The 14,534-nt window shown below is 38.8% G+C and overlaps 1 protein-coding gene across 1 annotated transcript in view; it reads left to right on the top strand.

Moving 5' to 3' along the window:
• PDE11A (phosphodiesterase 11A) overlaps positions 1-14,534 on the top strand; it is a 111,729-nt gene that overhangs the window by 70,389 nt on the left and 26,806 nt on the right. Inside the window, exons 10-13 of the mRNA XM_009996319.1 lie at positions 5,335-5,481; positions 5,587-5,694; positions 10,464-10,573; positions 13,423-13,513. Of these exons, the coding sequence (XP_009994621.1) occupies positions 5,335-5,481; positions 5,587-5,694; positions 10,464-10,573; positions 13,423-13,513 (456 nt within the window). The remainder of the gene's footprint in view (positions 1-5,334; positions 5,482-5,586; positions 5,695-10,463; positions 10,574-13,422; positions 13,514-14,534) is intronic.

The following is a 14,534-nucleotide window of genomic DNA, read 5'->3' as shown; positions in this document are numbered from 1 at the left end:
TTCATGGGATACCTTTAGATATGTTATATATAATCTAAGTTTCTTGTTACTTCTTTTTCCATCAGTCTGGCAGTATTTTCTGATTAGGAAACCTTGCTAACCATTCCACATCTCATTGTCCATGGGGCTATATAAAAAGCAGACTATATGCAGTAGTGGAAGTTGCTGTTAGAAAATAGTTCTGACACCACATGGGAAAGAACGCAGGTGTGCCAAATGCCAGAATGTGTTGGGTTTTTTTAACAAAGCCATACTAATATACTTATCAGTAGGTTCCAAAATGCTTTCCTCGCGTAATAAGTACTGCTGTCTTATCTACATAGGTAATAAAACTGAACTACAAAGACTTTAAGCTGACACCACAAAGTAGGGTATCAGTCCAGTGTTTTCTGTGTTTTGCTGGACTGCTTCCATGGTAGTGAGCATTTTACAAGGAAAAAGAATGTTTTCTGAAGAGCTCACCAGTTTCCTTATGTCTGATTTTACCACATTATGAAATATGGATGTGGAACATAGCAAAGAATGCTCTATTAGAAGAGTTAGTGCAAAATAATAAGCCTTCCCTGTCAATCTGTGCAATTATATTTTCGTCCTGTGTTCTCGTGGGTTTTTATACCACGTAATGTTGAATGAAGTTATTACAATCAGACTCCTGAGCTGTAGTTATCTTCTATGTAAGAAACTCCTTAAGCTGCGTATCAGCGTGTGCCAATTTATAGGAAAAAAAGGATGGATAAGAGGATTATGGCAAGATGAGACAAAATGTAATCACCACCTTGAAACTGCTCTCTCTCCACCACTGACCAAGATGTCTCATAACAAAATTCTGCTATAGGAGATTATTCAACATCCAAATTGCTATTTAATATCTCTTCCTGACATTATACAGTTTTTCCCTATGTAAGAAGTTATGTGCCTCTGACCGTTTTTTATGCTGGCAGCATGTGACCTGTCTGCTGGTCTCCACTGGTGGTACATCTGATTAACTGGAACAAGAAGACTTTAGCTTAGTATAGCTTTCCCGTAGTCAAAACTAGACTTCCAACTCACACAGGAAGTTTGGTTTGTAAAACTGTGTGGATTGTCAGGGAAATCCATACATTTTCTTCCCTGTTTGGAAGGACTGGTAATGTGTTTCCATATCCTCAGATACGGAAACCTATCATGACCTTATAGCAGTTGTCACACCTACAAGTTATTCAGGATAGGAAGCTCGCCCCCTTTTCTTTCAACCAACTCCAAGGGATCACTCTTGTACTACTTATAACTATAAACTGATTTAATGTTGATATGCATGTAATGGTATACTTTGCATACGTATTCTCAATAGCATTATTGGCTATTATGAAGGTACTAGTGTGGCATATGACAGAAACTGAAAGTAGGATTGAAAGGAAAGCAATTTGCAGTAACATTAACTGAGCTGAATGTAAAACCTATCTTTCATTTAGGAAATATGTCCATTTAGAGCTGTAGAAGTCTCCCCTTTTGCTTGTATTGATTGATTGTGATCGCTTCGTTCAGCCCTTACAGTGAGAATGTTGTAAAATACTGTGTATGTGTGTGCATATAATTCTGCATTTTTCTGACAAACATTTACACGTGAATGCATACTGCCTACATGAAAAAAACAAGTATGAATGCTTATCTTTATTGTTATCTAGTTGCATTTTATACAGCATATGTTTTGTACATCTAAAGCGGTGAGACAGTTGTCTTCAGCAGCACCAAGGTGTAAGCATTAAATAAGTATTTAGCCTTTCATTGTTTCCCTAAAACTTTGACTCTTTAGTTTCCTGAAGTGGTTTGTTCACTCACAGCTGCTAAAAGCCTTATTAATACTGAATAAGAAACATAATTTTTCTGTTTTGAGGAGCTTTATAGTTGCCAGAATTGGGAGTTGTTGGTAGAATCCACTTGTGTGTTCCATGTATTTGGAAGTGTGATGGTCACTAATGACATATGGTCCTTTGGGAAAGGCTGAAAGGTAAGGCTCAGCTTGTCACCCATCTCCTAGCAGCTCACCTATAGTGAGCAGACTGTGAAGCAGTTTGCATGATAACAAGACCAATGAGGAAAGGAGAATATCTCTCCAATCCTTAATTAAGTACAAAGGCACTTTTCCTCCTTCCTGTATACATTCCACTCCATCCCATGCACATCTGAGTATGGAGAGCCTAGAGACCCTTTCTTTATGCTCTCATCTGGGTGCATGACATCCTCTTTTTCAAGCTGCCTACAAGTGTTGATAGTTTCCCAGTCTGTTGACTGCTGATTTTCTACTTTATTGGGCAAGACCACTTGCCTTTCATGTGTTCAGCCCAACTTGTCTTTGTGGTCCCTTTCAAGACTAATTTTTGCTTGAGTATCAGGAGGTATGGAGAAGTGATCAGAGGAGGCACATCCGGCTTTAATTTACCATAAGCTCACAGAAAAGTCATATGAATTTTTCTTAAAGATTAAGAGCATTCAAATTGCTTGGTCTGCAGGGTAAAAAGACCTCGGAGTATAATGTTCTTAATTGTTTTTAGAAAGGGGAAATTGAACTTCAAAACATTTAAAAGGAAGCGAGCCTTTTAAGTGAATCTAAATCACTGGGGTGCTTTGAAAATAATTTCACTGTAACTTGAATTTTAATTGCCTGCCCCTTCCTCTTATTGTCACGGTGCTTTTATCCCCTCTGTTTTCCTGGAAGAGAGTGTTGTTATTGCTGTTTATTTTAAGAAATCCACTGGTATTTGTCCTGCAGTGCAGAAAAATTTCAGGGATGGATATGTTTTAATATTCTGTATTATGAATTCTTTTATCTCTTTGTAATTAAAAAAAAATGAAGTTTTAATGACTGTTCTCCTATAAACCCTGGACTGCTGCATTTCCAGCCTAAGAAGCTGAGGACAAGCAATGCCAGGTGCAGCCAGAATATTGCTGCAGCCCGACAACATATCAATTTTTTTAAGCATTATTCAAATTAGTCTCAACACTCATAATTCTGTTGTTTCCTTTATTGCTGTTGTAAAGCAAATGGCTCTTTTATACAAATGTTATCTCCTGGCTATTAATTCAGCAGTTATTCTGGATTATGGCACTCCTGTTAAATTTAGAAATGTAAAACCTCATAAATATTTAAAAGTTTCAGACTGACATGGGAAGAAATTGTTTTTGACTTGCTTTGTTAATATTCTGTTGTTCACTCTGTAATAGATTTGGAATATATTGTTATTTCTCCACTGTTTGACAGAGGGGAAAAACAATTCTAGTTGAGCAACTGCTTCAAGTGTTTACCCTTGAATTGTAATAGGCTGGTAAAAGTGTTTTTTTCCAGTAAAAAGTAGCAAGGAAAATATCTGTTTTCCTTTAAGAGGACAAAAATTGTGAAAATTTTAACCAGAGCCCACTTCAAAGTTTATCAAAATGCAGCAATAGGTTTGTAAATAGAGTTTTGATTAAACAATATCAAGTAGGTCCACTTACAATCAACAGCTTCTGTTTCAGCATCTTTGTTATTTGAAATTCTCTCTAAAGAACAAGTAACGTGGACAAATGTGTTTCTTCCCTGAGAGACATGTTATAAAGAGTGCATTTGCTATGCAAAGGTGGTATTCATGGACTAAATATTACTATGCCTCTTGAGTATCCCCCAAAAGCTCTGAAGAATACCTGATTAATTAAAGAGTCACAACTTTTGTAAGGCTGCTGGAGGTCTGGACAGCACTGTCTTTGGGCTAGCATTCCTGTTTCCCACCTGACTATATTTTCTTGCTTTCTTTACCTCAGAAGTAAACACAAAGCTTTTCAGCCAGATCTCAAAGAGTATTAAGGCATAACTCCTGTTAGGATAATCTAGAACTATTTCAAATGTATCAAGAATTGTTAAAAAAGATGCTGAATTGATTCAACTTGGATGAATATGCTAGCAGGTTCTTCAGCTCTGTCCTAGGATGAAATTTGACTTGATGGGTTTGTTGTATTTCCTGTCAGTTAACATCATTGGTGTAATACTATGGCTTTTTGTGGTATTGGCATGCTTTACTGGGTGCTGACCTGAAAAAACTTCTAGCTGGCAATTAAATTAACACTTCAATGTTAATACTATTTTATGGCAGGTTTACACCATCTTTTCTTCTATTGTATAGAATTGTATAGAATCCAGCTTAATCTCAAAGTAATGATCAAGGTGACAATTTGCCTTTGGCTAGAAAAAGCTTGTTACATGTCATTAACTTGTTGTAGTTAGTGTGCAATATTTCAAAACACAAGTTTTCAAAAAGAAAACCATAAGATGGTCACATATTTTATGCAGGTGAGTAGCTGGATGTGCCACACCAGCTGAGTCCATGCGATTTTACCTAATTCAGCATCATCCAGCTTATGGCCTGTGGGCTGAATCCAGCCCCTTTGAGAGGTTTCTACCTGACCCATCACCTTCTCACTGCAGGAGACAGAGAACAGATGCTCCTTCAGCAAATGCAGCCTTCTCCACCTGCCCTCTCTAGGGAAATGAGTGGCAAGTCCAAAGGGGCGTAAGGAAGGACAAACAAGTCCTTGAAGGTTGTCAGCACCTCGCTCTGGCTCCTGCAGGTGCTGCCACTAGGCCAGCCACAACACATCTGTGTGCACAACTATGTGTGTGAGCCAGTCCTGCACACTCATTTGGATGTTTTTGTGAGCATAAAAAGCTCATTCCAATCTTACAAACAGAACAAAAGCCTGCTGTTACAATGACAAAGTAAAATATAAGGCTGTTTTTGCTTACTGACTTACTACATAATCATTATGTTGAAAATTATTTTTCTTCTACTTTGAAAGCTGGACATTTCTTGTATTGCTCTTTTTTGGTTCTATGAATGTGTAGTGAGCAGCATAAAGCAAAGGGTACTTGTATGCTTATGAATGTAAAGGTATTTTGATGATGAATTCTGCAGAGTAGTATATTTACTTTGCATTCCTGAATGGTAGCAATTAAACTTCCCAGCTGCTCACTGTCCAGATGTTTTGTGCATTACAGAATTGCAATTTGCATTGGAATATATTGTGCTACTGCAGTAGCTGTGAAGTGGTCAGCTCTCACAATCTAGACGCTATATACGGGCTCCAGTTGGGATGATGAGTGTATTTCCTGCTCATACCAGGTTCTTCTTCCCACTGTTTTCCAGCTCTGTTAACTGGTATATGTTTGTATTTCTCAGATGAAAACTTCTATTGCTTAGCATTCAAATCAAGCAGGGGATGTACTGGTAGGTCAAAACTGATGTATGGATGGTTTCTTTTATGAGTGACACACAAAAAAACCCAAACCCAAGTTTTGAATCAGAAGTTTCCCTTTGGCATTTTCAGGCAGCAAATATCCCTCTGGTGTCAGAGCTTCGCATTGATGATATCCATTTTGATGACTTCTCACTTGATGTGGATGCCATGATTACTGCAGCCCTGCGGATGTTCATGGAACTTGGAATGGTTCAGAAATTTAAAATTGACTACGAGGTAACCATCTGCACTGCAGAGTTATCTGCTGCTTTTGTCTTGGCACTGCTCTGTCCATTTGTACACATTTAGTAGCCCTGGTACAATTTGTACTTTTCATTTCAGACGCTGTGTAGGTGGCTTTTGACAGTAAGAAAGAATTACCGGATGGTTTTGTATCACAACTGGAGACACGCTTTCAACGTCTGCCAGCTAATGTTTGCCATGTTAACTGTAAGTATCCAGCTACAGACACAATCCTGGAAGAGCTTTTGCTGCCACATGGCCTTACCTATCTAAACACTTTCCAAGATTTGATTTATTTTCTACTTATTATGATACCTATTCATTTCCAATAGAAACACCAGATTAGGTTATCCAGCTTAAGGTGGCACATGTTTGGCAAAGCCTTACAGTGTTTTAGTGACAGTGATATCACGGGCACATTAAAGTGACAGAAAACAGGTGGCAGTCTTGGAGTAAGCTTATTATTATAGATCTTGATCTTACAAAAATGTTTTTCTTTGATTTGACATTTATTTCAGACTTTTAAATTGGGAAGTACAAAAACAAGGAAGATGAGAATCCCAGAGGTATTTATTATGTTGATATTGATTGCCTTCTTATTCAACTTCATCTAAATTGTTGTAGAAGGTATTGCCTTAAAATATTTTAAGACTGTCTTCCAATGTAATGATCTAAGTGAATCTTGCGTCCCCATTAGACGCTCTAAGATTTCTGTGTTTTATTAATAGGCATCACTATCAGAACCAATAATTCCTCTCAGCATGTAAGCAAATTCTATTGAAAGTACTACTGTTCTAGTTAATTCTTGTAAATGTATCAATAAAAAACTTGGTGGACCTGGGCGCTTAATATTCTGGTTAATATGGCAAAAGAGAAGCAACATGTCTGTGTGCACACTGCACTTTCCTTTACGTTTTTTGTTTGCCTTATCTTCAGATAAAATAAGAATTCAAGGTTTTCGATTTTTAATTTGTTTTCAATTTTAATGGCCAGAGTCATTAATTTTAAACATTAAAGTGGTCATATCAACAGCATTTGTGCAAGAATTTATTTATCTATCTGGGATATCATGTGCTTATTCTCTAATTTTTAATCACCGAATGTTTATATTCTTTTTGCTGGCCAGTCTCTGTGGCGTAGTGAGCAGTTGGACCTTGTCTGTGGAGCTGGAGACTCCACAGCCTGTGCCATTCACAGCACAGGTCAGCACTGTGTGACACGGACTCGAGACAGTCCATAGCCTGTTCCCTGCTCACAGGGCAGAGCTGTCTTGTGGGGGGGGGGCTCCCAGCTGTCCTCCTCCATTTGGCATTGTCTCTGTGGCAGAACTTTGTGCATCAGGCAAGAAAAAACAGAATGGTACTTCCTCTAGCAGGTAGGTGTCGGTCTAGTGCTAGGTCCACCCCAGTGATGTGTGTTTGTTCCTTTGGGCATTTACAGAGGTCAGAAAAGTTGTACCATACGTGGTGGGACAAAAGAAATGGAGATGTTCAACTAGAGAATGGTCACTTCTGGGCATGAGGCTGTTCAGCTGAGCAGAATTAATGTTGTTCCAGCTGAAATTTTCTGATAATCTCTAATGAAATCTCGCGGTAATGTGTGGGCATTAGTAGTCTTTAGAATTTTATAAGCATGACGTGCTTTTTTTTCAGCTACAGAAAAATAGAAAGCTTTCTACTCTGAGGAGTAAGAGAAAAGTCAGGCAGCGCCGTTCAACTGGGAATTACCTGAATTTCTGCCTAAGGCTGCCCTCAAACCCTGAGGACCTCTAGATGGAGCTCCGAGGCCAGATTTTCATCAGGCTGGTCTTAGATGGGAAACGAGCTTTCCCACCAGGTATCTCAATCTCAGCTAGGGGTGACTACACTGGCAGCCCGCAGGGCAGAAGCAGGTCCCTGCTTCAACAGCCACCAGCAAGCCTGTGAGGCCTCCACCGTAAAGAGCTTTGTCCTTAGTTCTCAAAGCAGAATTTCAGGATCCTTTTAGCAGCCAGCAGAGGGATGCAACTGTCTGTGGGAGGTGATCCAGAATTTTCAAGCCAAGCTCATTTCACTACCCACACTCCGGGTAATAAACAGAACAAGCAGTTCCACATGCAGGGCTGGATGCGTGTACCCGCAGCATTGGGCTCACCACGCATCCCACACCAGTTTGCCCTGGCTCTGGCTGAGAACAGAGTAAGTTCAGGTGTGTGATCTGCTTGGGTTGCTCTCCATTTCAGTGATAGGAAGACTGATCTTGTGAAAAAAAGACACAAAAGAGAGAGTCAAGGGACTTAGTAATAGCACAAGGCCTGCTCTGACTGTGTTTATCTTGGAGGAACCATCTGACTTAGTAGGTGCCTTGTTTTTTCACTTGCAAAAAGAGGAAAATTCTTTGACAATCAAAGGGGCTCTGATGCTCAAGAAGGAATGCTTTGTGAAGTTATTGTGCACTATTCCTGACAGTCAGCCATATTGACTGCACCACAAATATAAACCAATAGGTCTCTTTTAGGGGTTTTTCAGCTGGACTTAACGCAGTGAAGTACTGTCTAATCTCTAACACGGCAGCCTCTAATAGCCTGACTATGCTCCCACTGAATGTAGAAGGAAAATTCAGCTGGGCTGAACAAATCAACAGCAGAAATTTAACAAAGCTTAAACCTGGGTCAGCCTTCTGAATATCTAAGGCATGGTCCTGTATATCTAAGAATGCATTTTCCCTCTGGTTAGATGCTGAACAATTATAAGCCCAGTTCTGTGAGCCATACTTCTGTATTTCCAATTGCCCAAATATTCTGAAGATAACCACTGAAGTGGGACTGCTCCTGCGAGCTAAGGACATCCCAGGAAAGTAAATGACAGGGATCAAGCTCAGGCTTCATTATCAGTGCCTTTGCCTAACACAGCTCACACTGATGCTTATTTCAAAAAGTTAAAATTAACAAGTACGCAATACAAAATTAAAGTCCCATCTGGTGTGCTAATAACAAAACATATAAATGTGGAGCAAGGTATAATGAATGCAATTCATTTTCTCACATGAGAGAATGACCTCCATAACTCACTGAAGACACTGCCACTCATGAGTTATGGGTCATTCCTTTTCTGGTAAAAATAAATTTTACTGCACTATCATCTATAGCCATGTATTTTTTCTCTCTGTGTAAATTTAAAAAATGGGGAAATGTAATCCTCTATTTTCTTGCATCATGTTCAAAGCAGATATCCCCTTACTGTAACATTGTTTTAAATTAAATTGTTTTTATTAAGTGAAATATGCTATATTTCTCTCATACATTCAATGACAAGACTTTTGATTAAAAACAATGTTGTGTTTATTTGAGAGGTATTGCTACTGTTAATAAACTCCTTAATCAACTTTTCCTGCATTTGCAATACCGGTTGAATCACTGAATTTAATCAAAGCTTGTGTTATGCTAAAGAATATTTATTACAGCATCAATTCTATGTTATAAAACTTCTATTTTAAGTTGTTTTAAGTTAGCCATTAATATTTTCTCTAGATTGAATCTTGACAAATGGCATGTTGTCAGTTAACAAACCTGTTTTTAAATCTTTTTTTTAAAAAAGGAACCTTGATTATTTGTTATTTAAGAACAATATTTAAACATTTTAAAACCCCACTGTTTTTTAGATAATTGCCTCTGCATGGGTAGCTGTTATTGAAACACCACTAGAAATCAGGAGAATCTCATAAAATTAGTCTGTACACTGGTGGATTTGAATTTGGCTTTGAATGAGCATTTTTTAAATGATATTGCAGCAACTGACTGGGATTTCTGAGTGAACTGTAAATTCCTACCATGTAAGGTTATTAAGTACTGCTGATATTCAGTGTCTTAGTATCACATTGATTGAAAATCACTGGAATTCAGGATTTCTTACTCGCTGTTCAGCCTTGGCTTGGTTCTCCAATATAAATGTATTTTGTATGCCTTTGATAGAATTTCCTTTCACACTAACAAGATCATGTGGCTAATTAAGGAGTGTCATTGGAAACTGGCACAGTGGAAAGGCAGGTGTCAGGATTTTCCAGCTCAGCCGGTAATTTTTGCAGGCAATACAGCCCTTGTGCTTCTGAAAAGTTAAAGAACCAAGTTGTTTCTGCCACGGGCAAGATGAACAGCAGTGGAGAGGTGGTGTCCTCCAGACAAGATCTGCTCAGGTTGCTTGATGATAGCAATAACAGTAGTGTTTCTTTTCTGATGTGAGCCAGTTCGGGCAAGAAAACAGCTGTGGCAAGTGTCCATGAGAAGTATTGTGGCAAAAATAGGTTTTTAGGCTCTGCTCGCCTGTTCACTCAGGCATATCTGGTCTGAGCTGCTCCTGCGATGCTTCAATACATCAGTTTTCAAAATTGTCTCCTAAATTCTAGTAGGCATATGCAGCAAAATATGCCATTTGAGATGTTTACTCTTTAAATCATGGCTCTTCATTTCATGTGTCACTCTTAACAGATTTCTCAATAGTTCATAACAGTTCCATAGAGAATATTTCACTGACAATTTTTATAGATCTTCTGACTTAACATCTCAGCTATCTCTGACAGTAGGGGTTGACAAAGACAGTCACCTCAGGACTGAAGAAATCTAAGTGCTTCTCTAAACAATTATTTCAAAATGAAATAATTTTGCTTTGTATTTCTCTGATGTGAAATTCCAGTTTCTGTCTTAGTGTATAGCTACTGGTGTTTGTTTTCAGCTCTTTTGCCTTTAGTGCCTGCTGGGTAGTGAAGAAATGGCATGATAGAAATGCAACAGAGAGATAATAACAGATCAGTCCAAGGACGTTATGTATTCTGCCAACCATCTAATATACAGCAGGGAATATAGTATGACAATAACACATTTATCTTCTCCTTACTGAAACATTCATGGTACCAAAACAAAGTTGACTGTTGTTCAATGGACTAACATTACTTATCCCTGTTGCTACTGATAGTTACAGCTGCTATTTTTTTTCTGCTTTCAGACTGCAGGATTTCAGGAGATTCTGACTGAAATTGAAATTTTAGCTTTGATTGTGGGATGCTTATGTCATGACCTTGACCACAGGGGAACCAACAATGCCTTCCAAGCCAAGTAAGTTTTCTAATTCTTATTACTTTAATTTGTTTTTCTTCCACAGGAGAGCAAAAGGTGACCAGGATAAAGAATGAAGCATTAATTTCAGGCCTCCTAGGCCAAGGCCAAGTATTCTTATTCTCCTATATAGTAAGGGACTATTCATCTTTATCATTCTCTGTTCTTTTGGGTAATTGCTGGCTTGTCCTTTGTATCAGGCTGTTGAACTGACTCCACATTTTGAAACATGGTGCCAAAACTTGATGCTCTTCTCAGGCTGAGGTATTATTGATTCTGATATTCAATGACTGAAAATGTCCATCTGGCTGGAATGCATGACATTAAGAAAAACCTTGTTCAACTGTCAAGGAGAAAATAGATAAAATAATGCTTTCACATCAGTATAGGCAAGCATAAAGTAATTCCTGGTTTATGAAGTTGCCATCATGGTGGAGCTCTCATGCTTATTTTCCACAGCAGGTGGCTGGAGTAGTGGCTTCAGCACATACCCATTGGTAGTGGAGCACACAGGGTCCTTGGTTAGAAATGCCTCCTCCCTGGCCTGCCCCATGTGCCAGAACATACAGAGGCTGTTTGGAGATATGCTGCAGTGGGCTGGCATGGACTGGTCACCCCTTGCAATGGTCAGTACCCATCAGCACACAAAATTGGATTTTGAAGGCAGATTCTTACATCACCTATGTGAAATCTTGCTCTCCGGGCCATTTTAAATTCTAAAAATTAGTTTTATTTTATTCAAAGTGGTTAGGAGCTGATTCAGTAGCCCTGAATATTTTCACTGTCCAGACTGCTGCCTTTAGACACACTGAGGTGGGAGCAGTTTCGTGGAAGGTTTGAGAGTACTTACTGTGGTGGTAAGGGAACCCCCTTGGCCAAGATAAAATTCTTTCCCATTTCTATGTTCCCTGAGAACAGAGGGGGACAACAGGAAATGCCCCCAGCAACACCCTGGCCAGGGTGTGAAATAAAGCTATTAAACACAAAGCCTCCTCAAAATCCCAGGTTGTCTTCTTGATTCCCGAAATCCTCTACAGTCAGAATACAAGACCTTGAGGCCCTTGTCCTGCAGATCCCAGAATGCATTTCCAGCTTTGTCTGTTCTTTTTTCTGCTGATCCTCCAGTGTGATGGGAAAGTGGTCAAAAGGTTGTCCAAAGATATTTGAAACACAGGGTGATGTTGTATTAGCACATTTTGTCCTACCTTTTGCAGAAATACTCTGCTGGGATATGTGTATGCACAGGCTGCTACATTTCTGGGGAAGAGCTGCCTCAGTGGACATCACTCAAACTGATGTTTCTGATATTCATTAAGCTGCGATTTCCTGAGCTGTTGGTGCTGCTGTACAGTCTCAATGAAGCAATGACACTGTCTGGATCTTCAATCACCATAGCAAGGAAAATCAATTCCGGTGCTCAAAAGACAGAGCTCGTGGTGCAAAGGTTACCAAGCACTATAAGATTCCTTTTTGCAGCTGAGTCTTGAAGAGAATCAAAAAAGACGAGACAAATGGGAAGGAAGCTCAGCTGATTGATGTTCATGTTCCTAATTTACAAAAACGAGACCTAAGATTTACCTCCTGACTGTTCTAGGCTCTGATTAAGTTAACCACTTCTCCACCGTAACATTACACAACAGTATCTCTTTTGCGGAGGTATAATGGCTGAGTTAAAGGTAAAGGTTTCAGCATTAGACTCCTATCACTAATACTTGCTGTTTGACAACAAAATACAAAGAGGAGGCTACCATTTTATGACTCCATAAAGAAATTGCTGAAGACATTTTAACAAGAGACAAACATTAGCACACATAAAACACCCCTGAAAACAGGAGCTGTAGTTTTCATAACAGCAGCTATGATTTATTCCTCTAATCTGACATAAATTTAAGCATCACATTTTCCTATTTTATCTTCAGAGCTCAATACAGCTGTTCTATGTGATGAAAGCTCAAGCGGTATATGGTGGAGGCAATATCATAGTTGTCTGAAATGGCTGTGTTTTATATTTCAACACCACGTTCTCTAGGGATGATGTTTCCTGGACATCACTCTCTCTAATATAGCTGCTCCTGATAATTAAATATCAGTATGGTGCATTTTTATAGTATATGCTCCTAGGAGACTCTTTTTGTTTGTATCTAGCCTAATCTCTTGTTCTTGTTTCTTTGGAAAGAAACTCATCTTGTCATTTTAGGCTGGGCCCCAGAAGTAATACAGTAACTATTCGGTCAATCCACTCCCATTCTCTGTATCTCCCAGCGATTCACAATATTATAATTGTATGCTGTAGATTTTTGTTCTTTAAACTCAGAAACCCCACCTGCTTTGTGCACTTTGGTTTTGACAATAAACATGATGAGAAAATACACTGTAAAGAGAAGCTAAACTTTATTTTCACTGCTCTCACTTAGTGTCTTTTTGTTTACCTTAGTATTTTTTTAAGTGTATGGTTTTATATACAGACAAAACCTCATGGCATTAGCAATTGTTTTTATGTTGTTGTGTTTTGGGGTTTTTTTTAAGAGTTTCAAGGATGCTACTGTTTGTCTTTAGTGCACAGTGGGGCACCCATGCTGTTGCATTGCTGAGGCACTTTGAAAATTGCATTACAAAATGTCATGTAGTTCCAGGAAAATCTTTGATCAGCTGATGATATTTAGCAAGGAGTGGAACATAAACGTCTTGTATCTGGCTCTAAATTAGAATTTGATCTTGTCCGCTGTCTTAAGTGTGGTTGCTGAATTGGAGAGGGAGTGTGGCTACCTGCTTTTGTGACTATGTTGTCTCTGAAACCTGCTTTGTAAACAGATGAGCAGTATTTGTTGACTCCCCATGTTCTGTTGCAGGAGCGGATCAGCCTTAGCTCAGCTCTACGGCACCTCTGCTACCTTGGAACACCACCATTTCAATCACGCTGTCATGATTCTCCAAAGTGAGGTACAAAAGCATTCCTATTAATCTCACTGTAAGCTTGTAGGCAGTTTCAGCCAGCGAAAGGAAATACCACACACAGTACCTTTTTAATGCCTTCTCCTTGAGAAATTATTGGTTGCCACAAAGGTCACAACTAGCACAAAATTAAATAACTACAAATGCTGATCATAGAGCCTGGAGTTTATATTTGTCTCCATCAGCTAGGGGGCAAGGCAAACATATCCTAATCTTATTGTCATCTTTTCTCAGTCTTCTTACATATATCCTGCTCACTGGTTTATAGGTAGGTTCTTACCCTTCCCCACAGGTACTGTATTCAGAGTATCATGGTCATCCTTTACTGGACCTGTTTAAGTTTTTTGACAGTCTTTCTTTAATCAGTACTGTTACAATGGTTTTGCATAATTTTACTAAACCTTTTTTTTTTTTTTTATCAGTAATGCCCTGCCTCCCAAAGTGCACTAGTTGCTTTGCAGATACATATAAAGACATAATTCTTGCCTAGAATATTTTACGCGTTCCAGTACACAGCATGTTCTATCCCAGAGATATAGTAAATGTGAAAAGTAGAAAGATCCTTACAAAACAATGGATGAATTTTCTTCATTTACATGGATAGGTAGTTATAAAATGCCTTCAGTATATATATGAGACCATATGCTGATCTGCAGTAGCTTTTGAAAAGCATCTGTGAATGTCCCATGGTCACAGGCAAACAGGAACAGGTTGATGGCTTTACAGTGACACTGACATTAGTCACGGAACTGTGGCTTTAGTGTTCAAATTTTTTAACATTATATTAAAAAAGTAGACACAGGAAAGGAGATCACCAGCACAAGATTTAAACAGCTCTATCTACTTAGCCTAGCCTCTAGAAGGTGATACTAGGAATTAAATGGCTCCTTATACTACCAAGGAAATGCATAAGAAAAAGCAACATTTTAAAGTTAAACAGACTGCTTCAGAATAGGAATGTTCTGGGTTTTTTCTAAACCAATGTTCAGCCTCTGGAACAAGCTTTCCT

This window comes from Chaetura pelagica, unplaced genomic scaffold, assembly GCF_000747805.2.
Source record: "Chaetura pelagica isolate M959 unplaced genomic scaffold, ChaPel_1.0 scaffold3, whole genome shotgun sequence".
In the NCBI taxonomy this organism is placed as follows: Eukaryota; Metazoa; Chordata; class Aves; order Apodiformes; family Apodidae; genus Chaetura; species Chaetura pelagica.
This window is presented reverse-complemented; position numbering and strand designations above follow the sequence as displayed.